Source organism: Argentina silus (assembly GCF_951799395.1).
Source record: "Argentina silus genome assembly, chromosome: 4".
In the NCBI taxonomy this organism is placed as follows: Eukaryota; Metazoa; Chordata; class Actinopteri; order Argentiniformes; family Argentinidae; genus Argentina; species Argentina silus.
Genome location: NC_139658.1, coordinates 13,542,634 through 13,570,133, shown reverse-complemented (window position 1 = coordinate 13,570,133; position 27,500 = coordinate 13,542,634). Strand labels below are relative to the sequence as shown.

Below are 27,500 nucleotides of genomic sequence, written 5' to 3'. Positions count from 1 at the left end.
TCCTCCCTCTCTGTGATGTGTCTGTGCCTTGTGTGTGTAGGAGCGTCCACCCAGGACTCGGACGACGTGGAGCCTGAGAAGCAGGTGGACAGCACCGTCAAGATGGCCGGCGTCATTGCCGGCATCCTTATGTTTGTCATCATCCTCCTGGGAGTGGTCCTCACCTTTAAACGCAGGTAACAAGCGGTAGATAAACTGCTCCTATGTCCTTGATACTACAAGTGCTAGTGTTAGGTAGATTGTTAGGTGTTAGCTTAACTCCTTTGAAGCTTGTGATATTACAGCAGGTAGCACCTAGCTAGCACTTCACATCATTTGGGGAATAAGACTGGCCACTGTAATGTAAATTGTGACAAAATGCCACATATCAATGTGACTAGATTAAGTCTATTATGCTAAGTTAGTTGTATGCAACTGGGAATAATACTCAGACAGGAAAGGCTGGTTGTTAGGGCTGTTGTATGGGGGGTGGGCTGGGGTAATGGGGTGGGCGGGGTGGGCGGCGGGGGGGGGTACAGATATACACAGCTTTTTTTTGTCTTGTTAACATGCACACTGGCTTACTTCCATCACATCTCTGTCTCCTCTCTCTCTGTGTCTCTCTCCTCCCAACCTCCCCTAATCACATACTGTCCATGCCATTCTGCTAAGCAAGAGGTGCGATTGATTCATTTTGAATGATTTCTAAATGTTTCACCTTACCACTCCACACATACAGACAAGTATAATATGTGTTCATTCATGATACAAGTTAAAGGCTACTGTCCTTAAGATCCTTCTTGCCTCTTCAACAACAATATCTTGGACTCTATTTGACATTCACAAGTTTTTACCTTGTGTCTATGTGTACAGTAGGCATTAATTTTAGACCAACTGCGAACAACTCTGAAAAAATACATTAGTTACACATCTCTGATCTCTAACCTGAGTAAACTAGTTGACACCTTTTAGATGGGTAATTTAATTGTGTATACAATAATAGTCTTTATCTTTAAAGCCACAATACGTAATTTGTGAATGTTTGTTTGTTTCAAGAAAATAAAGGTAGCTTTTTCTCCTTACAATGATAAACAAACCATGTGTTTTGGTACAGTATTATAAAATGACACCAAGATGAGCACCTGAGCAATGACATACAATATTTTTTATAGGAAAGGCTGCAATGGCTTCCCAACTATTATTGGGAGATAGCACAGATTAGTATGTACAAAATCAATAAGAAATCTTAGTCTTACTCTACATACAGTATAGACTTGCGCCCATGGGAAATTCAGCTTACACAGTGCTGCAAAGCCATCCAACCTCCAGATTGGATAAGAGACTCTGTCAACAGTAAGATGGCCATCCAATTGCCACTGTAAAGCAATTAAAATAAGGGCATGTTAATCAGCAGCCATCGTTGAGAGGCTAATGTGGGCGTAAGGGGGGGCAGAGGTTGTCCAGTATGTTAATCAGACAACTGTAAACCAATATTCAAATAAATAGTTCATGCCAGAGACAAGCCAACCCGACCGTGGAGGACACACAGTGTATAGATCCAGGGGAGCAAGTGCTTAGGCTACAATATTCCAAGACGTCTAAGCTTTGCTAGATCATCTATAATTTAATTCTTGTGACTTTGACAGTCAGGGGGACAATGTTTTATAAATTGCTGCGTTTTACATGGTTTTCAGCTTCGATGAATTATTTGTGAGGCAAACTCGCCAGTACTTTGTCTGTTTAATCTTTCAAACCAGTGTTACACATGTTTTTAAAGCTTTCCAAATGGACTTTGTTTTTTTGGACTAATAACATAAGGAATGGGAATGGACAGGAAGGAGACTTAATGGTGATTTGATGTTTTCTGCCCTGTAGTAGAAAGCCCTCAGGGCTCCTACAGCACTGGCAAATTCACTTTTCAGAAAGTCCAGGATAAAACCAGTTGAATAATTAATGCTAAAGCCCCCAAAACTGTTAACTGTTTTGTATCTGCACTGATACAAGGACTTGACTAACAAGGTAGTTGTGGAGTCACTGTCGATGTGAATTGTTATCTGACCAAAAACATCACTGTTTCTGTTACAAGATAAGAGCTGTAGAATTCTAGCTACAGTTTACATCAACAGGCATTGTGGAGACAGAGAAGGTTTTCATTTGTTTCTTACTGTTTCATGTTATCATTTTTACTCAAGGCCTTGTATTAACCGTACACATTTATGTTAGCAGAGGGCTTATTTTCTCTTATTTAAAATTATTACACATAATATATGTCGTAATCATATTTTAAAATGTATCCATCCTGACCACATTGCAGTGGGATGGTGTTGTATGCTGGTGTTTAACAGTGTAGCTGAGAGCCAGACCAACACTAGCTAGGCCTAATCCTTATCTTCACTCGTTCATGTGTTGACGGGTACATGTGTTGACCCTGTGTGTGTGTGTGTGTGTGTGTGTGTGTGTGTGTGTGTGTGTGTGTGTGTGTGTGTGTGTGTGTGTGTGGAGGGACTGGTTCTCCTCCACTTGAGACAGTATTGACATTGGCAGTTTAGACGCCAGTGATGGATTCAGACACAAACCACACTCTCCAGATGGCTCTGTGGACAAAGAGTGTAGGAGTGGACAGAGAGCATGGTTTACACAGACACTTCATTTCACACGGTGCCTCTGGCCAATGTATACTTCAAGCCAAAATGCACAATACATAGTTAATTAATGTTTATAGGGCAGAAATACAGGAAACACTTGATGTCTTATTTTTAGCTGTCATTTACCTCGCATAAACTAGGAAAACATGTGGTAATAATGGATACATTCTAGTGCCTTCAAAAAAAACACAATTACCTGGTACACTTGGTAGGGCTTGTTATAATGACGTACAGTAATTATAACTGTTTACCATGTCATCTGTCAGCACACACCGGATAAATAGCGTATTGTAAAATAAAGTGTTATTTTTGTAGGTTTTAGTCAAGGACAGAGGCGCCGTATCACTCGGACAAATCACCATCTGTCGTCGCCTCTCACTGCAGAACAGCAGCTCTCTGACATCCATTCTCTCACTCAAGCCAAACCATTTCAGCCAAAAGGTCAAAGGTCGACACCTTCATTCTGCTCCATCTGAAAGTCTCCTGCATGCTTATCTGACTGAATACTTGGCCCTCAGCAATATCGGTCTCTTTAGTGTCTATATCTAGAAACCATACCTCAATTTTCTGTTCACATATCCAAATGTCTCCAACCTGTGCAGACTGTTGATCACAACAACCATTGTCTCTCCTCCGCTCTTCCTCTCTCTCTCTCTAACACGAGTCTCACGCCCTTTTGTCTTTTTTGATCTTCTTCCTCTTTTTTGGCCTGCACTTCGCTAGAGAGATACACACATGGAGAACTCTGAGTGTGGGGTATTGTATGTTTACTTTTAGCTACGCATTTTGAGATCGTGCCTCGCCATTCGTTCTTTTCTTTTGACCCATCTGTGCTCGGACACAGTACCTGTACTTCATTCCATGTTTGACATGTGCACGATCGTCAACGAGGCCCATCGCTTTTCTACGATTCTCTCAAAATCCTCCCTGTTGATTGAATCACTTGAATATCTACAGATTTTGTCAGCATCACTGTGATTTGACCAAATTAACATCACAATTTAACGTTAGTCTTTTTTATTTACGTATTTGCTTTTCTTGCCTCTTATGCATTGTCAGTTGAGTACTAGATATGTTGTCTGCAATGATATACTATCAAATGGTACAACCGACCCAGCTGTAGGTTGAATTAATACCAATTTAATTGCCATATTGAATGGGCCGAATAATATGTAATATAAAGGAATTACACCTTTACACAAAGGAATTACAGCATTTCCGGTGGAAATATTAAGGCACTTGTAGCTGGTCTTTGTACACTTTAATTGCACTTAGCCTAGCCTGTAACCATGAGGTGTGCTTCAAACTGCACCATGCACACTCCAGGTCAAATGGGTTATTATTTCCCGGTAAAAATTCCAAATAGCCTGATTGCCTAATTCTAATTCATTAAAATCAGCCTTCAATACCACAGCACGTTCCTCCGGTGAGTGGATTGTTTGTTCATCACTCCAAGCTATGCCTCCCAGCAACCTGTACATACGGTACACGCACGCACGCACGCATGCACGCGCAATGACACACGCACACACACACACACACACACACACACACACACACACACACACACACACACACACACACACACACACACACATACACAACACACACACTCACACACACACACTTTGTTTCTCTATTGAAGTGGTTCAAACAGATGACGACTAAATATGAAAATATTCATAAATGCTAGTCTAGTGAGTGATATAAGATTATGGCTTCAATTCATGTCAATAATCAGTCACTAAACTTTGTCAGATTAGGACATATTTGCCAACAGCTGCCAGAACACAGGAGGGAGATTGAAACAGAGTTCCTTAATAATCAGCAGAACAAAATGTGCTCCTTAAAATATCCCTGCCCACACCAACTCATTTCTAAAACAATAAACTTCTGCACTCTCTCTCCCCTTAGCGCCTCTTACCCCTATCCCAACAGTCATTTATTCCGATTAAGCCTACCAGTCTACGGCAATATACCTTTCAGAACGTTAGACAGTAACCAAAGACAATTAGTAATTTATTGACAACCCAGGAGCAGACAAAGGCTGTTAACATTGCAGATGGACTCCCCCCTGCAAGGCCATACAGTCACAGGCTCAGTGAGTTAAGTGTCCATTCAGTCCCTGCCAGTCCCAGTCCATTAGCCACTCATTGGCCGTTCATACAGTGCAGTAGCATGTAGCGCTCGTGCTAACCTCGCCCTTGTCTACTGAGTCCACGCCAAGGTTGCCCCCCCCTACTCAGCTGTGACATGTGGGCCCCTTTGTAAAGAATGGACAATCTGAGATAAACGTTTGATGGCTGTTATGCCCTAATAGTTGTCAGCATGAGGACAGAGGGACGGACACACACACACACAAACACAGAGACACACAGACACACACACTCACACGTCCTCAACCCTTCAAGTCTTGTAAGGACACGCAGCTGTTGTCCTCCAGGGGGTCGATGCGAGAGATCTTAACAGTCCCATATCCTTGGCTGTGTGTGTGTGTGTGTGTGTGTGTGTGTGTGTGTGTGTGTGTGTGTGTGTGTGTGTGTGAGTGTCCATGCAGGGAGAATGACATCCCTACAGAAGGGAATATGAGAGTTGGAGTGTTTGCACAGATGGATGGTTGGGCTATGGGGAGAGATAATAGACCACTACAGACAGAGGTCATTCACATCCCTAATGTCCAATTAGCATTGTATCATAGCCACACAAATGGAAATTCCATAGCCTAATTCCATAGTCAACCAATGACATCTAATTCAAATGTACCAAAGCAGCAGTGTAGATGGTGGACAAATCAGACAAGTATGTTTGAATATGAGAACGAGGATGAATAGCTGTTTACAGCAACGTATGGTGTTTGCTGAATGTTTTATGAAAATAATGTAAATCTACTTCGACTTTGTTGTCTTGTATCATCATCTATTATAGGATTTTATACATGCACCTGTAAATACATACAGTATGTGCATGCCTTAAATCTACAAGCATGTGTTTGCATGTGTACAATGACGTATGTGTGTTTGTGATGAAATGTGTGCGGAGCCACAGTAATTTCATGGAATGAGAATGCATGTGTGTGTGTGTGTGTGTGTGTGTGTGTGTGTGTGTGTGTGTGTGTGTGGGTGTGTGTGTGAAAGCATATGATATGCGTGCGTGAGTGTGTATGTGTGTTTGTGTTATAATATGTGTGTTTATACAGCAATAATATTTCACTGTCATGTTTTGACAGGTATAACCTTTAGAGTAGTTAAATGTATGCTCATACATGACAGTAACTACTGTTCATATAGACTGTATGATATATCGCCAAGTATGCAATGTACTGCATTACATAAATAAGCCATAATTCCTTAATGTTAACCTTTACTACGGAGGAGCTTTTTGCGTATCAATATATCATAGCTTTCTCTAGATGGGGTTCAAGCAATATCTTCAAAGATATCAATATCAGATTCCGTCATGTACTCACATTACAAAAATGATGGTCAAGTACATATAGAGACCATAACTAATGCAGAGGTGTAGTGCGGTAGAGGCTCTGCACTATGGAGCAGTTTTACGGCATTCATGTTTATGGCTACCTTTGACTGCCATAGCTCCAGCTCTCACTTCTCTTTATTAATATCATAAGAACAATGTCAGCATCTCTTTTAAAAGGCCATTGAAATAAAAATAATAATAAAAAACCTGGAGGTGTCTATGCTGGCTGGCTACCGTACTGGAGGTATATACATTATATGCACTGGCTGGCAGTATCGACTTTTCCCAAAGTGGCTGATTTAGCTGTGTCAGCCTTGCTCTGTATTCAACCTATCTTATTAAATCACCATTTTATGACTCTGGCACAAAGAAGTCAGACCGCATCCATCTGTATTTCCATTTCTTCGCAGTCAGGAGAAAGAATACAAATGAAAAGGTGTTATTTATTTCACATATTTCAGATTTCTAAATGGTACTAAATGTACCAAATGTACTAAATGCTAGTGAGGTTTTCTCAGACAGTTTTGTTTAGTTTAGGTTTATGTCAGAGCAGTTTGACTAGTGATATTTGAGTCAAGCGAAGGTCTCCATGAGAGAAACTTCTCTGGGTCAGATGCATCGTACCACCAGACTTAGATCATATATCCCCAGTTGTGGATGGATGCTATATCTGAAATCTCTAAATAGGAGATGGGGAGATCAATTCTTCTCAGCTCTGCTCATATTCGTCTGTAATCTAATTCAGCCTGCCGTTCTCATGTTGTACGAGATTTCCATCTCTCGCCTCCCTTGTGAGCCTATAGTGTAACATCAGGGGAAACGTTGCCAACAATCCATTACAGAGATGGGTAAACAGATACACACTCATAGATGAATGAGCTAAGATGTTTGGCTGCAGTAGCGCAGTAGTATAGATAAATAGGACTGTCATAGAGAGGACAAATCTGAAGGGCAACTCTCCATTGAATCATACATCTAGAAACTGTATATCTGGTTCCAGCCCATACAGGTCTGTATGTATTGATTGAATTGATGTTGATTAAAAAGGTAGTTCACCTTAAAATCAAATGTGTCAGGGTTTTCATAACTTTAAAGGTGGGCTAAACTGCAGCAACTGCACTCTGTCACACCGGTTGTGTACATCCTGCTATAGGCAACTGTACTTGCGGTAAATCTGTAAGCCTCAATTTCACATTTACCAGAGACATCTGCACAAACATGTCTAGTAGCTACGTATTTAACACAGCTGTAACCCCCCACCCCCTCCCCCAAACACTGTAGACAGTAACTACGGTAGTCGATTTGCACCAAGGGCTATACTAAACTCATTAGTGTTTGTCAAGGATAGATTCAAGTGAAATGATGTAGATATTTGTCACACACAGTTACTCCTTTGATATCTTGGATGTCAACATGTTAAGGAGTTAGCTACACACCCTTACCAGAAAACAACAGATACCATCTGCTTCTCAGTCTCATCTCTGCTTGCTAACTCCATCACCGCTCGTTGCATGTCATTGTGAATGTACTACCTCTCAGAAGAAACCCTTCTGTACATCACCAACAGATACATCAAACACACCACAGCACGTACACACGTACACACACACACACACACACACACACACACACACTGATTTCCACACACAGGTTCAATAGCATTCCTGAAGCATTCAAAGTATCAACCATAACATTGCTCTCTTTCTCCATCTCACGAAACAGAATGGCAGAACAGTATGTCATTAAAACACCCTATCCTGGCCTCCCTCCCTCCCTCTCTTACTCCCACTCTCCCATTCCCCTTCTTTTCTCTCTCATCTCTCTGTCCTCCAACCCCTCACTGTCTATTCAGACATTTCCATCTCATTCAAGGAGCTTTAACTTGATGGGGAGCCAGATGTGCTATTTCTTTCTTTTTAAATGCTGGTCAATTATGCTTTTTCTTTTTTTTTCTTTTACTAAATGCCTGCAGGGTTCTGACTAGAGCCTAGAGACAGTAGTGTGAGTCAGAGACTATAGGAGCATCCTAAACTCAATGTAGGGTGGTTGACAGACAGATAGACCGATAGACACACAGACAGACAGACGGACGGACGGATGGACGGACGGACGGATGGACGGACAGACAGAAAGACAGAAAGACGGACAGACACAGGCAGGCAAATGGACAGGTAGACTGATGGACAGACAGACAGACAGACAGACAGGTAGTCAGACAGACAGGCAGACAGGCAGAAAGACAGACAGGCAGACAGACAGACAGACAGACAGAAAGGTAGACAGAGAGACAGACAGTCAGACACGCAGACAGGCAGGCAGACAGACAGACAGGCAGACAGACAGGCAGACAGACAGGCAGACAAGCTCAGGCCAGCAGCGCTTCAATGTCTTTTTAACCCGTTCTTGACATTTTCTCCATCAGCTCCTCCTGACGCGGGTGCTAAAGATAACTAATGAAATCTGTTTGTCCTTTTTTTGGGTGCTCAATTTTGTCCCACTGGCCTACCTTCATGCTTCAGAAGAAATGCATATTCCTACTCTTATTACCTGTAAGTAGCATTAAGCAAAGACCTTTTCCCAATTTGATATTTATTATACTTTTATTATCCGGTATATTTTGTTTATTGTTTCTCATTTTCTTGTATTCCTAAACCATTCAACCCCCATTTTTAAGCCCTTAAAATGTTAAATTGCCCCATTACTGTTTATGCTACAAAAAGGGAACATCCATACATACTCTGCTACATACTGTACAGTGATATTGCATTGGCAAAATACATTTTCATTATAGATGTATTAGACCTTTTTTCCTGGTTAGTTGTGCTTAAGTATACTGTAGTACATAATGCAATGCAATGCAGTTCAGGCTACTGAACCAACTAAGCCATGGTGGACGAAGCATCACAGCACCTACAAAAAGAACATCTATAGCCATTTCTAGCATTGCATTTATTGAAACCTCTCTCTTCAGACATTACTGCAAAATGGTGGTGTATTTTGTTAATAAGCTGTAGAAGCATTGATCTTTATTGCTGCAGCCATGTTTTTTGTTTCAGCCAATCATGTTCATACACTCATGGTTCAAAATCACTGATTTGCTGATAGGGAATTATTTTAGCATAGAACTGTAGAGTGCAATGTACACACTTTTGATTGAGACATATATTTGAGCTTTGCCCCATTTGTACTACTTAAATGTCTCTTACTGTTCCCCCATTTCCCTATATCAAAGGCCAGCATTTTCATTTAGAGCACAATTTTAGCTTATTACCCATTTTTTATGATTACTACAGTTGTATTTTTAGGATATATGCCCCATTTCCACACAATTCAGACCTGTATGGAAAATATTAGTTCCCTGTGTCCTCAGAGTATCTTACTTTACAGTCGATGGGTTCCAATGCCCACTCCTAACTGAGCGGAACAGTCATCTTGAGCAGATTTAAAACTCCCTGAGATCTTTGACCCTCCAGAAATTACTTCTTTACGCTTAATCTATGCAATTAAAGCCTGGCTATTACAATGCTGGCTGTATTTCACACCGGATGAATTGTTTAATTTGCTTAGAGCCGGAGTATAGCTTCAGGATGTTTACTGGGCATCATCAGAAGGATTTAAAGGGTTTCGAATCCCCAGTTCTCCAGCTGTTCAATATTTTTCCCTTATTTTCCTAGAAACTCTTGAAAAATACATGAAAGTTTGTTGCCTGCCCCCAGCGGTTGTTGCCTGGAGCCTTCTCATGAGCAGCTGTCATCCTGACTGACTGTGATGCCTACAGGCTAGTGCTAGCTAGCTAGCTAGCCACAACACTGAGACACTCCCTAGACTAGTAAAACAAATACAGTCTCCCTGTCCACTTTATCTACTGTACTAACCACAACACTGAGACTGGAACAAATACCGTCTCCCTCCATACCTTACTCACTGGTGGAACAAATACCTTCTCCACATCCTTTTTACCTACTAGCCTGAGACACTAAATCAATGTCATCTCCCTCTTCCCTTTCCCTACTCTATCAGGATGTGCTGTCAGCCACCAAAGGCCATTCACTCCCTTTAAGTTTGTATCCCTTATTGTTACTGTTTACATTGCCAGTGCAAACATTACTTTTTGGTACATTTAGTATTTCTTGGGATCAAATGAAGCATAATACCTATTATTATCTACTAATATCTCTACTCTCTTCATTCATAACTTGCCTATTGAATGTACTGTAATAATAGCTCTGACATGAGTAACATTCAAAACTGACATAGATTATTCTATCATAGTTAGTCATAGCTTTCACACAAGTTCTATTACAAGACATAGTATGACTTTCACACAAACTATTTATGTAAGGCATTCCTTCAGACCACATGCCTCCTCTTAGTTTCCCTTCTCCGGTATGTGCGTGTGTGTGTGTGTGTGTGTGTGTGTGTGTGTGTGTGTGTGTGTGTGTGTGTGTGTGTGTATGTGTGTGTGTGTGTGTGTGTGTGTGTGTGTGTGTGTGTGTGTGTGTGTGTGTGTGTGTGTGCGTGTGTGCGTGTGTGCATGTGTGTGTATGCGTGTGTGTGCGCGCGTGCGTGTGCGTGTGTGTGCGTGTGTGGCTGAGTGACTGTTGCATGTCGACCATGCTGTGATGGCCCACCTGTGTCCCATCACCCATCCTGCTACAGCGCATGCTGACTGACTCACCTCACCCCTTTGGCTGGCTGCTGCTTCCTCCCTCTTCCATAGCCAAAGTTACACTTCATTAACAGTTTCTGCAAAACTCAACTTGATTAGACAGTTAACACTAGTCATACCAAACGGAAGTCCATAGGAGCAATGTGACACTAATAAAATAACTGCCATTGTGAATCCTCCTTCCCTGACTTTTCCTAAAAGTCTGTTTTTAACATAATAGTGTCACGATTAACACCTGCTCCCAAAAAGCACTGTAACTTTTACCCTCATCATGATGAATTGAAACTGACCTTACAGTTATGAATGGCTAACCCATGTCAACCATAATGGGTCACACATCTAGACAGAAAGACAATAACAGTTATTTGCATGATCAATGCACGATTACATGTAAATAGAAGCCAGCACTCACCCAGCCTTCGAAGACACATACCCTTCATCACACCCATATTTCGAAATGTAGGCTTATTACATTTGTTTTACTCAAGACATAATTTTGCTCTCAGACTATTCAAAGCACCATATTGTCTCCACCTGTGTGTGTATGAAGGCTACAGTAGCCTACAGGTATGTGTATCTCATTGATACGATATCCACGTGCAGGGAGACCGACAATTACAGACATTTGGAACACTTTTGTGAGTAACTTGATTGCTTGTTATAAGCCAGGAGACAAAATCAATATTTGTTTTTAATGTGGTTTGCATGGTGGAGCATAGAGCCGACGGATTCGTCTGTGGACTGTGTTCTGTTTTACTTGTTATATTGGCACTTCATATTTGACCACAGGTTTTTTTTTCCGTTTTTTTTTCGTTTTTTACAGTAGGCTATGTACAGTTACACCATGATGTCAATATGTTATATTCAATATGTAAGCTCTTTAAAGTACAAAATGTGATATTCTAATGATTCTTAAGTCATGACTAAACACAACCAGTTCATTATTTTTTGCTTGGTATTGATCTAATTCAATGATTACACTGTTCACTAACGTCAACAACTGGAGGTCTCCAGACGTCAATCTGAGTACTTTGGTTCGTAATAAGGGCTTCTGGTGTTAACCAGTGGGCATATTTTTAAATAAAATAAAACATGTTATAAATAATAAAATAAAAAATATAAGTATTAAATAAAGTATGCTATAATATGCAGGCCCATACTCAGCAGGGTAACCTTACCTTTAATGAAGTGCTGGTTTGACATTCATTAAATGCGGATTATCTCTTCTTCATTGCCACTTACAATATGCAAGGAATTTGTCATTTAAATGAGTCCATTATAGGAATATCCAGTAGGCTGAACAATTGAGATGAATCTTGTAATTGTGAGATATTGGTGACCTTTGGAGTGGCTGGGATGAAAGTGGAGGGAATCTGAGAGATGATTTGTTATCATTAAAGACCATAGACATAGTATAGTGTCCTGCTAGCTAGACCTACACTAGACATACAGTAATAGATTGTCCTCCTTGATCCACATCATAGACATGGTACTCTCCATGCACAAATGTTATCAATGTAGTGTCCTAGTTATTTTAAACTTCCTTGTTTTATTTCAAGTGGAATTCAGGTTTGTTGACAACTAAATCAAATATCCAAAGTGATGTTGATTTTATTATTTTTAATGTGGGTTCTTTGCATGATGGGTATGGGATTTCTGCTACACCCACACTATGGATAGGATAATCAGCCCTCATAGCCTCGAAAGCTACAGACTCACACCACAGACATGATAGTTAGTCCTCCTTGGCTCTAATTATGGTCCAAAGGTTCTCTTTGTAGTGCAGGCTTTGGTTTGGGAATGGGGTTATGGGATATGATATGGGCAACAGAAGGCCAGACAGATAGCACAGAGAGAAGTGGAAATTCACACCAGAGAACAGAGAGCACTGCAGTAGTAAAACTGATATGTGGCATCACTGCTGGCTCTATGTCGTTGCCCCCCCCCCCCCCCCCCCCATGCTCTCTCTCCTCTCTTGCTCTTCTCTCTCTCTCTCCCTATTTCCCCATCTCACCTTCTATTCCCTTTATGTCCCTCTCTTATTCAACCTCTTTCTTTCTTCTTTCACTCTGGCACCATTTCAACATGCCCCTATACCCCATCTCTCCCATCTCTCTCTACACTCCTTTACCCCCACTACAATATTGCTCTCTGCCCACTTTGAAAGTAAAAATAGCCACGGTAGCCCCCAATCAAAATTTGAAGTTTGAAGCATAGCACAGGTCAATTGTAGATTGGAGGAAAGGTCTGCCTGAAATGATGATAGCAAAATGTTTACAGAATACATAATTGCAATATTTCAGAAGGCTCTTGCTTTGACATAGCATTAAAAATAACTTGCTAGCTCACATGTCTTGTCCTCCCCCACATACAACCCCAAACACACATGCATATGCAAACACACGCACCCACGCATACACACACACACACACACACACACACACACACACACACACACACACACACACACACACACACACACACACACACACACACACACATACACACACACACACAAACACAGGCAATATCAGACACAGCTTCTTATTGCCACTATATTACGACCTGAAAACGTAATTGGGAAAAAAGCGGAGGTGCCTACAGAGTTGACCCTCCTGTTATTGCTTCTTGACTCTGAGATTGTGTCAATGCAGCGTTCACCTCTCACCTCAACCTCAACCACTGTGGAAACAAATTACCACAATTTGTTTGCAAATGGAAACCGAGTACTGACTGTATTGCACCTGACTTGTCCTGCTTAAAGACGGCCCCTGATATGATATGATAGTTTCCCAAAGGTGTTTTGTGGAAGGCTTTGCCCTGGTAGGAGATGATGCTTCAATCTTTCTTTTGCCCTGATTTTGATGGAATATTCATGTGAGGGTCTGAAAAACACAGCAGCTGTATAAGTTCCAGGCTTACACCTACATCTTCACCACCGCAATAACATTAGTCGTGCCTCTCTGTTATTTTTCCAATATAAATAAACACATTATTGAGTGAGAGCCAATATACAGTCTATCTCGCCTCAGTGGGGGACTTCTCCATCACATTAATGCTTAAGACACTGACTACTGAGAAGTAGTTGATCTCTACAGAATGTTGAAACCCATTTTAACTCTGGTATAATTGTGAGTTTTATTTTAGTGTAGTAAAATTAAGTGCTTGATTTGCTTTGTCCCACATGGCTAGCTTCCGACTTCTTCATAATATCATCAAAAACCAGTGACAAAACTTATTTTATCACATAATGGATCATGGCAGTCTCCAAACAGTCACAGGTATGGTAGTGATGCCTATGAGGCCCACAAAGGACATTTCAATACCATATCTCAAAATCTCAAATCAGAAAATACAAATTTAGCATCATGGAAATGTCATTGCAAATTATTCAATTTACCAAAATTGGATCCTCTTCTGTATGAGAGGCATCCACATGTTTGCAAGTTTGCTTGCGTATCTAACTAATACTGAACTGTGCATAACAAGGCTGCTATATTTTAATGTTTACTCCCTTGCTCTGTGTGGTTTGTGTTGACCTGGAAGATGCACTGCTCTCTGTTTGTGTTTACCTGGACGATGTACTGCTCTTAGTCTCTGACTGACTCTTGGTTTGTTTTGGGGGTCGGGTGAAGAAAACTGGCCAAGAAGCAGAAAGAAACAGCTAGCAGTAGCACTCAGAGGGAGATGGGGCCAGTGGGGACGTCCGACAAGAGCACCACCAAGGTCAGCACACTGCACAAGGATGACCCCTTCTCCACCAGCAACCAGGACCTCAACGGCTTCTGTGAGTCAAATCGTGAAATGTTTTGTGGTTGTACTTTATTTCACTGTACTGTCTCTACTGGTATATATTGTTTACAAAGAAATGATGTGGTAAGAATGGGTATTCTCTAATACTTTTCGGTACTTACAGAACTTCAACCTAATTCAACACAACTGGTAATGGTGCGTAGTGGTACAGTACTGTTAGATAGCAATAGTAATTCATATTATTGAGTAAAACCATATTACCAAGTAATTTCTAAGCAATAACCTAGTTATTTATCGAAAGTAAAAACAAAGTGCTACCCCCTCTTACTCCTGTCAGTCTCTCTCTGTTTAATGTTCCTTCTTTCTTCTTTCCCCTTGACATCATCTCTTTTGGTGCCCTAGACTCTATGGACTGGACACAGATTAATCCTAATTCTTGACTAAAAAGCATCTTCAATGGAGATTATCCATTTAAAATGTGATTTATTCAGGACTAGGTTTAATCTGTGTCTGTTAAACTGCCCCTATTTCTGTGCTACCCTTTGCGTACAAGTGTTTCCGCATGTTCTTTTGCCTCTCATTGAAGTCATTGTTAATATCACTAGCCTACTCTGTTCTGTGACATTCATTGTCCTGTTGTCTTCTATGGTTTTCTCCTTTTTGTGTCCCTCGTTGGTCCTCTCATAATGGTCACTTTCTAACTAAATCATGACCCCCAACAGTAGCCCATTGTCTTTTTACAGCATTGGATAACCATCAGTATTAGCTAATGTATAGTGACCAAACACTATAGTGCACTCACTGATAACAATGTCTGAGATCAAACAACAGCAAGGTTTCAAACATTAGCTTCAGTTCATTTCTGAATACGCCCACTTATTATGACACCATGTACCAGACACCAAAGGTTTGTAGGCACACAGTAGCAGAAGCAATCACAATGGTTGGAAGCCATGTCATGTCTCTGAATGCATTCCATCCCACCCTAAATCAAGTCTCTCCAGCATCTAATTTACTGGGTACAATAAGTCCTAACAGAGAGCTGCCACTGGTCATTCTCTCTCAGCTCTAAGTTAGGTCCAGCCTGCTATGCAGCGGTTGTAATTAGGAAGGCCATCTCGCAAGCTTTTTCTGAAGAATATGTCACACTGGCCTTTGGGAAAAGATTAATTTGAAAGTTCGGGTCAGCCTGAGAAAAATAAGTTGCCTAATATGAACAATAATTGCCTTCACCACTCTGTCCATCCTCACTTGTTAGAAATACTGCAAAGTTTCCTGTTCAGCATCTAAAACTTCAGGAGGAAAAGAGATGTATCATGAACTACGTGCTCTCTAGATGGATAATAATACAAGCTCATTGTTAATGATATTTTGCTAGTATAGCGGTCTTCAATACACTCACTGGGCACTTTATTAGGAACACTATACTAATACTGGGTAGGGCCTCCCTTTACTTTCAAAACAGCATCAATTCTTTGATTTCCATTGATTCCACAAGATGTTGGAGACATTCCTTTGAGATTCTGGTCCATGATCACATGATCGCATCAAGCAATTCCTGCTGATTTTTCAGGTGCACTTTCAAGCTGTGAATCTCTCGTTCTACCACATCCCAAAGGTGTTCTATTGGATTCTGAGCCGGTGACTGGGAAGACCACTGAAAAACATTGAACTCATTGTCATTATGAAACCAGTTTGAGATTACTTTTGCTTTGTGACATGGTGCATTATCATGCTGGAAGTAGCCATTAGAAGATGGATAAATTGTGGCCATGAAGGGATGCACATGGTCAGCAACAATACTCAAATAGGCTGTGGCATTCAAGCAATGATTGATTGATATTAACGGGCCGAAAGTGTGCCAAGAAAACATTCCCCACACCATTACACAACCTCCACCATGAGAAGGTGTACAGGTGTTCCTAATAAAGTGTTCGGTGAGTGTATATTGTATCAACCTCCAGATTTCTCTCCATCTCATAACATACAATGACTTTCTTCATAACTTTGCCAATAACCCAATGATGAACTGAACTGACAGTTCTTGGTTTGCTTTTGACCACATCATTTGCAAAGATTTAAGCTTAAATCCTTAACACCACATACATAAGACTTAATGCAAGGCCTCCAACACAGAGTTTTATATTAGTATTCCTCCTGTACAACAGCTAGTTCATTATTCCTTCCTATCATTATGTATATAGTGTAATGTGGCCATTGGAACAGGACACGGCAGTGGGTGTAGGGTGCAGGTTATGCCTAATGAGGCAGAGAAAAATGCCAACGCAGCTTTTGGGATCTAATATTTACACAGACCCCAGCAAATAACCTTTTCTGTTATTGCATTCTCCTGATACATCCATCGTTGGTACCTATACATTGCTGTGAAAGCATTTTATTTTTGAGTATAAACTTTAGTGTCATGGCTACATTAGCATACAGTATGGGGATGGAATGTTCTCATGGAGAAGAGGAGATACTGTATTGAGCATTAGTATGGAAAGCACTGTAGTGCAGAGCCATATCAGTGATACCTTGTGGCACACTCAAACACACCTCATGGATACCAGAGTCAGATGAAGGAGCTAGCCTGTGGATAAAACAGTCTGCTGTATGTGATATCACTTGTGGAGTAGAAACTCTATGTGTCACAGTGCTATGGGTATCCTTCACAGCCTTTTTGGGCTGAAAGTGTATTGTTCAAAGGGTTAACTCATCTTCCTCCCTGTACAGTAAGAGTCAGACAGTGCTATATAAACTCACCCATCGGCTGTAACAGATGGACAAATGCACTGCTCTGTTATAGTAGTAGTAGCAGTAATAGTAGTAGATGTCGAAAACCTTATTATCCCTAATGGGGAAATTGGCTTTGCAGCAAATCATACATTAAATGCGCAATTAGACAGAATACACTCACTGAGAACTTTATTAGGAACACTATACTAATACTGGGTAGGGCCTCCCTTTGCTCTCAAAACAGTCTCAATTCTTTGTGGCATTGACTCCAAAATGGAAACATTCCTTTGAGATTCTGGTCCATGATGACGTGATTACACGCAATTCCTGCAGATTTTTCAGGTGCACTTTCAAACTGTGAATCTCCAGTGACTGGGGAGGCCACTGAAGAACAATGAACTCATTGTCATGTTCATGAAACCAGTTTGAGACGACTTTTGCTTTGTGACATGGTGCATTATCATGCTGGAAGTAGTCATTAGAAGATGGGTAAATTGTGTTAATGTACTGTAGACTCACCTTAATGTTCACATGTACCTGTGTGTCTGTGTCCCCATGATGCATTGTTTACGAGCCCGTCCACGATTATTACCTCCACCAGCCTCCCCTGGTTTTGAGATATTCCATCATATTTTTGATGTGTCTACCCATGGTGCATTTTTAATTTGTCCTGTTGGATGTGTTACTGTGTCTTTGAGTTCTCTAATCCTCTCCCTTCTATGTTTCTACCCTTCAGCATCCCCCTCTCCCTGCTCCTTCTCTGTGCAAGGCAAAACGCTGCAAAGCAAATCACTGTTGAATTCCTACTACTCAGGTACAGCTGCCATCTCTGAAGAGGTCTAGTTTGTAGTGAAGCGAATGTGATCACTTGGGTCTCTTTAAACATAAACTCTATACTGGGTCATCAATTGTGATAAGAGTTCTGAAAAGTGATTTTGCCGGGTCATGCTAACTCTTCCTGTGTCTTGTCCCTCTATAGTGTCCAAGGAGCCCGTCCCTGCCACCACATCACTTGGTAAGTATCCTCTCTCACATTCGTTTTGTAATGTACAGAACTGTACGTTTTCCTCAGGGGGGTGGTTAAGTCTGATGCTAACTCAACCTGCAACACTTTGTCAATAAATGTTTGAAATAGATCACGTACTGTACGTCAAAGCATCAGACTTTTGATCAGACCATTTGCTGAAAGTACACCATAGCAAACAGCGCCTTAAAAAGATCCAAATAAATGGTATTCTTACTATACATTATGACAAGATATGGCAAGTGTTGTAATTAGCATAGACTCACCACTAATGCAAATCAATGAGCATTCTCACAGTTTTCCGCCACCCCATGGTAGTGGAGTAGTATAAAAGTTGTCCCTAGATTGATCTATTGATTTTGCCCCCCCCCCCCCCCACACACACACACACACACACACATGGAGATCTGTGGTTAAGGACCACAATGTTTTTGGCCCGATGCACACTGGGATTGGTCTAATGAGGGGTCTGGCGTGTCACTGCAATGGCACTTTTTATAATAACATGCCGAGGAGTGTGATTGGAATCAGATGGCGAGAGTTGTGAACATGTTGAATGCTAATGCTGAGATTTTAGAGAGCCCCCTTCAGCCTCCCTCCGATGGCGGAGCCCCCTTCAGTTTACACACGGCCAGATTGAAATGTCAAACCCATTTCCGACTGCTCCTCTCGCACACTGTTCCCTGCATTCTCCATCTCCTTTTTCAGGCAGATTGACCACCTCTATGGCAAGCAGGTTTGCTGAGCCCTGAAAATATGTAAAGTACTTTCAGAGAGCTGGGTCCTCTCTCGACCGCACTGAGGTCACTTGAACCATGTCTCTCAAGTTCATACTGTATATGCTCCAATACTAGCAGATAGTAATTGCAAGCCCAGGAGCAGGCCATTTGTTTAGTCTCAATTGAGTTGTTTTCTTTGTATCTTTGGTGTCTAGTTTGGTTCTTCAATGTGGCTTTCATTTTGTTTTGTCTGGCTCTCTTTGATAGGTCTGCCTTTAAGGGCTTATTATTATTATTATTATTATTATTATTGTTGTTGTTGTTGTTGTTGTTGTTGTTGTTGTTAATAAGGGACAACCTGTTTAATGGAGTGTTGTGGTGGTTCAACCAAAAGACAAGTAGTGGTGCTCAATGTACAAAACTCAAACAATGTGCTCAGAAGGTTATACACTTGTCCCACTGATGTTGACAATAGAACTATTCCCATGTATATTAATATATTAACATGTAACTAACCAATTGATAGCAGCCACTTGAGAACATTTCTAGCCTAAAAGTAACCTGAATGTATTTTCATGTACTGACTTGTCTGTACTAAAGCCACACCTCACGTAAAGGAATGGGGTCGTCTCTGTCCCACCACTCCTTCATAGCTGGTAGGAGTCAAAGTGTACCTTCCTTAAGCACTGTTGTTGACAGAGCAAATCACAGTAATGACCGACAGACCGCCTCCTTTACCCGCCATGGGGAGAGAAACCAAGCACTCAGCAAACAGAGCCAGGCAGGGAGGAGAAGACCTTGTCAAACATTACGCCAGGCAGACAGAAAGGGAGGCAGGCAAGCAACTCCACATCGTCTGAGGCATTTATTGATTTCAGCAATAAATTTGTACTGTGAGACATCTGTAAATTGCCCGTAGTACATGCCATAATCATCTAGTTTCACAGTCAATAATTTAGCTTTGCCTATTCATTCCAGCCTGACACGGTTCTGCTAGTGCCAGGAGGAAAGATGCATAAATAGAAAAGAGTGGGAAAGAGAGAGTTGGAGAGTGTAGTAAATATACTTAGATGAAGAAAGGAAGCTGCAGAGGTCCGGATGAATACACTACAAGAGGAAGAGAGGCGAGAGGCCTTATAGTGGAAGGGGGAGCTCACGTTAATCCATGCTCTTGTGCAAAACTGGGTTTAGCTGTCTTTATAAACCAGTCTTTGTGTTTTGCTGTTTCAGGTGTTTCTTTTGCATATGAAACACCCACACCCCCAACACATTAAGTTAACCATTAATACAGTTACTGTCTGGTGGAGCTGTAGCATAGCTATTCCACCTTTAAGCACGCATGCCTTAAGTCAATTCATGGAATATTGGTCATACTCTAAACTAGGTTATGAAGTGCTGTGTAATGCTGTTTGCCACGTGGCGGGCGGTCTATTAGATATGACTGATGATACTGTATGTATACTATATTCCTGTCTCTCCTCCCTTCCTCCCTCCCTATTTCTTTCTTAGTCATCATAGGCATTTCACTTGCTCTACAGTACATGTGGCTTGGAGCTTTGATGTGACTTGTTATCAGCATTAGAGGTATAAATGTTCCACCAAAGACAGAGAAGGGCGGAGAGAGAGGCAGAGAGAGACAGAGAGAGGCAGAGAGAGACAGAGAGAGGCATAGAGGGTTGAGATACTGTAGACAGAGAGACAGAGGGAAAATCAAAGGCCTGTCTTCAGTTGGCTGTGTTCTGTCTGTGGACCGGGTTGTGGGCTGTCAGGCAGGCATGATAGACTGACTCTGGATCAGAAGGGACATTGTATTGAACTGGATTATTGGTCCTGCTGATGGGAGGGTTTCAGTTTCACAGGCTGGATAGAACCATCATTGGGACTAGAAGAGAGAACCCACTCTGAGAATAGCCCAGTGCTGCTGTTCACCAACCACTACGATACAGTAGATCATGAGCTATCATGTTGCGTCTTGGATAGTATCGATTGAAGTCTTTCTTTCTTTGTTTATCTTTGCAAAATGGTATATATATTGCAGGAGATTTCAAAGGGTAAAACAATGACTATGAGGTTAAAGTAGAGATTCTCAGCTTTTATGTGATGATATTTGTGGACATATTAGTTTCACCATTCAGAAATTACAACCATTTTTATGCACAGTCCCCCTGTTTTAGGGTACCCAAAAGTAATCGGACAGATTTATCAAATGTCGAAACTAAGCACTCATATTTACTATTTGGTCGACAGTCCTTTGCATGCAATAACTGCCTGAAGTATGTGACCCATTGACCCCACCAGACACTGGGTATCTTCTCTAGTGATGCTCTGCCAGGCCTGTACTGCAGCCATCTTCAGTTGTTTGCTTTGAGGTCTTTTTGCCTAAAATGTTATCATCAGGAAATGAAATGCATGTTCAATTGGATTTAAATCTGAAGATTGACCTGGCAGTATGTTTTGGTCATTGTCTTACTGTATGATGAAGCGCCATCCAATTAATTTGGAGGCATTTCCTTGTACTCGAGCAAACAAGATGTTTCTGTACACTTCAGAATACACTCTGCTGCTGCGTCAGCAGTTGCAATCATCAATTAAGACAAGTTAGCAAGTTCTAGTGGCAACTATACATGCTCAAAACTAACACCCCTGCACCATGTTTCACAGATGAGGGGGTATGCTGTAAATCTTCGGCAGATCGTTTTTTCTCCAAATCACTCTGGTACATGATAATATTCATCTTATCTGTCCACAAGACCTTTTTCCAGACCTCTGCAGGCTTTTAGGTATTTTTTTAGCCAATTGTAACCTGACCATCTTTTTTAAGGATAACTAGTGGTTTGCACCATGTAGTGAAGTGTCTGTAGTTCGGCTGGTGACATATTCTGCCGTTGGTAGCCTCTGACACATTAATGCCTACCTCCTGGAGAGTGTTCCTGATCTGTGGGGCAGTTTGGGGGTTTTTGTTAATCATGGTGAACATTCTTTGGTCTTCCACTGTAGAAGTCTTCCTTAGCCTACCAGCCTGTTTACAATTGCTGAGCTCACCAGTGTTTTTCTTCTTTTTAATGATGTTCCAAACTGTTGATTTTGGCTTAAGTCCTTGACTTTCATTGACACCTCTTTGGTCCTCATGTTGACAGACACCAATAGCAAACTCCAAAGGCAAATGCAAAACCTAGAATCAATATTAGACATTGACAGCTCTCTTATGCCTGCACAGATTATGTGACAGAACACACCTGATTTACAAGAAACACCTGTAAAGCCAATTGTCCCATTACTTTTGGGTACCCTAAAATAGGGGGACTATGCATAAAAGTGTTGTAACTTCTGAATGGTGAAACCAATATGTACACAAATACCATCAAATAAAAGCTGAGAATCTCTTCTTTAACCTCATAGTAATGATTTCAAATCCAATCCGGAGTATAGAGCCAAAAGAAGAAAAGATGCTTCACTGTCCTATTACTTACGCAGGGCACTGTATTTACATGATTTATATCTCTAAATGCAACCAAGGTAATTAACTGTATGTTTCCACAATCCTTCATACTTAATTTACCTAGTGGACAGAACAAGCCTCAGTGAGTGCTCTGTTCATAATAGACTGTAATGTAAGGTTATTTATCCTCAGTTCTACCAATCCTAACCCTTGGAAAATACTGCACATTATCTCAAATCCTATTTTTAGTCTTATATAAAGGTACATTTTGGGGTGATTTAAAAAATCATTATCTTGTCCCCGCTCAAAGAGCTGTCCAACATATTTTGTTATGGATGATAATTATTGCTAATGGTAGGGAGCACTGTTGTTTAGCGATAATGTTGCAGCACTGATAATTGAGCTTAATGCGATTTCAGCACTAGTCATTAGCCTACCCTGCTCCTCTTGCTAAGGCTGTACTGAAGTTTTTCTTTAATGAAGGGGACTATTATGCTAAAGCTGAACACTGAAGTGGTGAAATTATTTATCAAGCAATGGCCTTTAATGTAAGGACCACTGCTGAACAGAATGTTCACTTTGAGGTGTTGTTATTTTCTCTTCAGTATATGCAGCACTGGATGTCCGAGAGTCATTGTGTGCACATGTTGTTTCACCAAATAGTGACACAGCTTGCAGATTCTTGTAAGTTATGAGTCAATATCACTTAGAACTCAAGCAGTGGCGAGACCTGACACTTTCCAAGTCTATATCCTGGAGACATTTCTTTCAGCACCGTTTGAGTTTTCTTTTGCAAGTGATTTGCTTCTCAGTGTGCCCCATAATCCGAGGCAAAATTATCATCCATTCACAACGGAAAAGCTCGCTCTCTGGGAATTCCTTTATTTCCTCAAGATTCCCTTTATTTCACAGTCCTGCTTCCGTCGGTAATAACATGGCACTTGTTGTTGGATGTTATGTGGAAGCTTTGTGTTCTTTTTGTTACTTTCCTCAAATAATTAATCACAATAATTAAGACATATCTAGTACCAAATGATCACCAGTCAGTGATGCTTAAATGCATCGAAAAGAAACAATAGTACATTACAGTATAGGTCATTATAAAGTAATTTCATTGTGTGATATATTGATAAATACTATTGTATTTACAAACTGTGAAATAAAGTGTAAGCCTTTTTTTAAATTGTATCATTGCTTGCATTCAGATCACACAATGGGAATAAAAAAGCAGGCATTTCCTGAAAGGTGACTGACTGTCATCCGCTGTTCATTTGACAACTCACTTAGCTTTGGATCAGATGGAGGCTTGGCTTGGTGCTCACACATCTGTGAGCCATAATGAAGTCATGAAAAGGCGTATGTTCTCAAGCAACAAAACGTTCCCCTCCTAGGTCGATAAATCATGCCATTACCATGAAGATGTCTTAATCTAAGTACAACAAAGTGCAGCCACAGTGTGAATCAGGGGAGGCTGGTGGAGGTAGAAATCGTAGGACAGGCTCATTGTAATGCATGGAACGGAATGAGGAATGGTATCAAACACGTGTTTGATACCATTCCCCATTCCATTTCATGCATTACAATGAGCCCATCCTCCGATTTCTGCCTCCACCAGCCTCCACTGGTGTGAATATATTTCATGCCTGGCTAAATGCATATTTGACCTTCAATGTAGCCCCAAGCATTAGCAGCTCGATATTTCAATCACTTGGATTGGGAGCCGGCCTGTTTCTTGGTAATATTTACAACATAATATACCCTCTGGGCTGCCACTTTGAGATATTCTCCTGCTCACAGAGACAAAAACACATGAATAATGAATTAGGCTGTGCTGATAGGGCTGTGGAGGGGCACTCTGGATGGGATTGAGTGGACCACCTCTATCTCCAGTGTTCAGCCCAGTAGGCCTATACCTGCTCCCCTGCTCCACTGCTCACCCCACCTCCCACCTAACCCACTTCCATGTAAAGAGATGGCAAAGCCAAACCCACGTAACCCCATTACATGTCTAAGCACATTAGTGGCGTGTTTATCTCGTCTCCCATCAGTAATAATTATGGAGAAACGGAGCAGTGGGAGATGGTGATTTGAGAGTAATGAGCAGAAATGTAAACACAGCCCAGATAGAACATTATCAGGAAATAGCATTAATTAGACAGACAAGACTGTGCCCTGCTTGCGACAGATGATGTTATATATATGTAATAATAACACAGGATAAAACGATATCCTTGTACCCCATTTTCTTTCATTATTACCTCGCCCCGTGTAGACATTTCAAGTGGCTCCTTCAGGTCATTGATTACAACTGTTTGCTCTTCTAATCTTTGACTTTGCCAGGCAGTGATTGTTTTGTTTTTCTAGAATTCTTTGGGTTACGTACAGTTTTCAGGGATGGTGTCAGTAAAGTCATTGTTTGCCTCATAGTGGTACTCCAGCTCCCTTGTTCACTCCCCGTGGCTTGTACAGTACTTGTACTGTAGGAGTGATGTAGCTGAAACACGTCATGCGAATGTACTCATTTTTCATGATGTTGCAGCACACATTGTTTGGAGTGGATTACACTTTTTTTTTTCTTCAGAGAATCACTTAAAGTGTGTAATGAATTTTCAAGATAATTAAGATGCAAATAGCCACATTAATAAAACATGGGGTAATATTACCCTACCACATTTGCAATGGTACTTTAGGTATTTAATGTCTGTAATATTGAGAATTTCTCTGTCACTCATCTCCCCATTCCTCTTCTTAATGGACTCATTAGACGCAATAAACTACTTCAATCTCTCCAATCCTAATCTAAGGAAGACTCAATTACAAGAATGTCTTTCAAACCAATCAAGTAGTGAAGTTAAGTGTCTCTTGGAATACCCATTTAACTTTGAGGTATCATCATTAATGATTCAGTAGCGGCAGCGAGATATAGATAGCAAGGCCGTTGTCTAGCAACAGGGTCTGCAGAGAGTCAACTATGGAGAGTTTGCAGATTTGCAGGCTTTCTAAGTAAAGGCGATCTAAAACTTGACTTTCCGAAGACTTTGTAGAGAGTCAGAGACATTTCCATACTGTATATATATTCTCCCACTACAGACTGTTTTTATTTCCTCACAACCAGGAACTTTCTTTGGACAACATTTCACAAGACGCAATCTCAAGATTTTTGTAGCATTGATTTATTGAGCAAAGACTGTCTGTTCTTCTTCCTTCTCCAACCCAATACCAACTCCTCTCTCCCCCCTCTCACACTGTAAAAAGTCACCTGTGTCACCCATTACCAATTAATCTTTCTCTCATCCAAGTCGATACTGAGGCTCTTCTCTCCTGCCCTACAGACAGCAGCCACAGTGAGATGGCCCAGCCATCCATGACCATTCAGACGTACCCTTATGGAGGCTGTGAGTCTGTGGAGATGTCCTACCAGGCGGGACAGTTCCAGCCAGCCATCCGCGTAGCCGACCTCCTCCAGCACATCACCCAGATGAAGTGTGGCCAGGGCTACGGCTTCAAGGAAGAATATGAGGTAATAACGGTTAGTACGACTTTGTTAACATTGCAAGGAGTTCACAGTGTGGGTTTTAACCTGTATCATAATGTTATCATTGTGGTGTCTAGGATGTGCCCAGAAAACGTACTGTAATCGAATGACGTTTGTAATCCCTCCTCCCCTTGTGCACTGACAAAAGCTGGTCAACTCTAATAATGTGATTACATAGCAATTGTGAGAACCAGTTAACCAGACCAGATTATGTATGTGTCCATGAGACATGTTATTGTTTAGATCTAATTGAATTGTGTGCCATCATCTCCCTACTGATTGAATGATATGATGGAGTATTATTTGCAATTTCCTTTTATGAGTGAAAACACTCTGGTGGCAGTGGCACACATCAATTATTCATTGAAAACAACATTAATATTGATGACCACCAAAACAAATCAAAGAGAAATTAATTTGTGAAAATATCAAATCAACTTCTACCCCATGTTATTGATCATATGTTCTTGGAGGGATTTGACCTCTCTCCCTTGTTGGTCTACTATTTACCTCAGTGACTGCAACTTCTGCTCATGAACTACAGTACCTTGAAGACATTTAATTGACAGTTTTGTTTAAAAAAATATATATTTTCTATTAAATTAAAATTAAAATTCAGTTTCTGACAGTATGAGATACAGCACTCCAAAACACTCCAAAACACGTCATTTTTCTCTCTGACCTGAGGTTGAAAAGTAATATAAAGATACATTAAAGCATGCAGCATTTTATTAACGATGATTTTGACCTTACCTTGCAGAACAATATGACTAAAACATACCTGAAATAGCTTTGTACTGTCTACTCTAAAGAAGGAAATGAGAAAATGAAACTATTGAACTATTGCGTGAACTCCAGTGCTTGAGTTGGGCCTGTACACACTGGTACACGGCAGTACATTCACCTCACATGTTCTACTGCTTCAAGACTGGCACCTCTCATAGAACATTCACTCTAAAATATGAATTAATTACCGGAACCTAATTAAAATTAGTATCAGTACCTCAGGAACTCTAAATACGGATGTATTCAATATTTTGAATGAGAGCCCACAGTAATAGCAGTGAGTTGTTTGAAGGGGAAGGTCTTCGGACCAACCAGTAAGCAAGCATGATTTTCAAAAAATAACATTTATCTCTCAAAAATGTCTACTCTTTTGCTATTACAGATATACTGTACCATACAAAAGTTTGTGACCATCATAAACCTAGAACCCTCAATTCAATGTTTGTATATCTCTGCAAGTGTATGTATCTGCCTACTGTATCTATTGTGAGAGCCTATTCAGACTTAGATTCACAGACCCAACACCACATGGTTTCGCTCATCTTTGTAGAAAACGTGGCATGTTTTACCATATTTGCCAAACAAAGGATTCCTTTCCCTATTCAACCTGTCGAAGGTCATTCTCAATTCCACGCTACACATCCCCAGCATCGTGCTACTGGTATGTATAGGTATGTCTTGCAGTTGGCAGTCCGATGACTGCAAATTGTAATGTTTTACTGGAACTTTTAAGTAAGT

The 27,500-nt window shown here is 40.9% G+C and overlaps 1 protein-coding gene across 1 annotated transcript in view; it reads left to right on the top strand.

Moving 5' to 3' along the window:
- ptprt (protein tyrosine phosphatase receptor type T) overlaps positions 1-27,500 on the top strand; it is a gene marked incomplete at its 5' end in the record, with an annotated part of 206,912 nt that overhangs the window by 150,399 nt on the left and 29,013 nt on the right. Inside the window, 6 exons of the mRNA XM_083668164.1 lie at positions 41-176; positions 3,348-3,380; positions 14,406-14,557; positions 17,996-18,073; positions 18,239-18,274; positions 25,774-25,970. Coding sequence (XP_083524290.1) covers positions 41-176; positions 3,348-3,380; positions 14,406-14,557; positions 17,996-18,073; positions 18,239-18,274; positions 25,774-25,970 — 632 coding nt within the window. The remainder of the gene's footprint in view (positions 1-40; positions 177-3,347; positions 3,381-14,405; positions 14,558-17,995; positions 18,074-18,238; positions 18,275-25,773; positions 25,971-27,500) is intronic.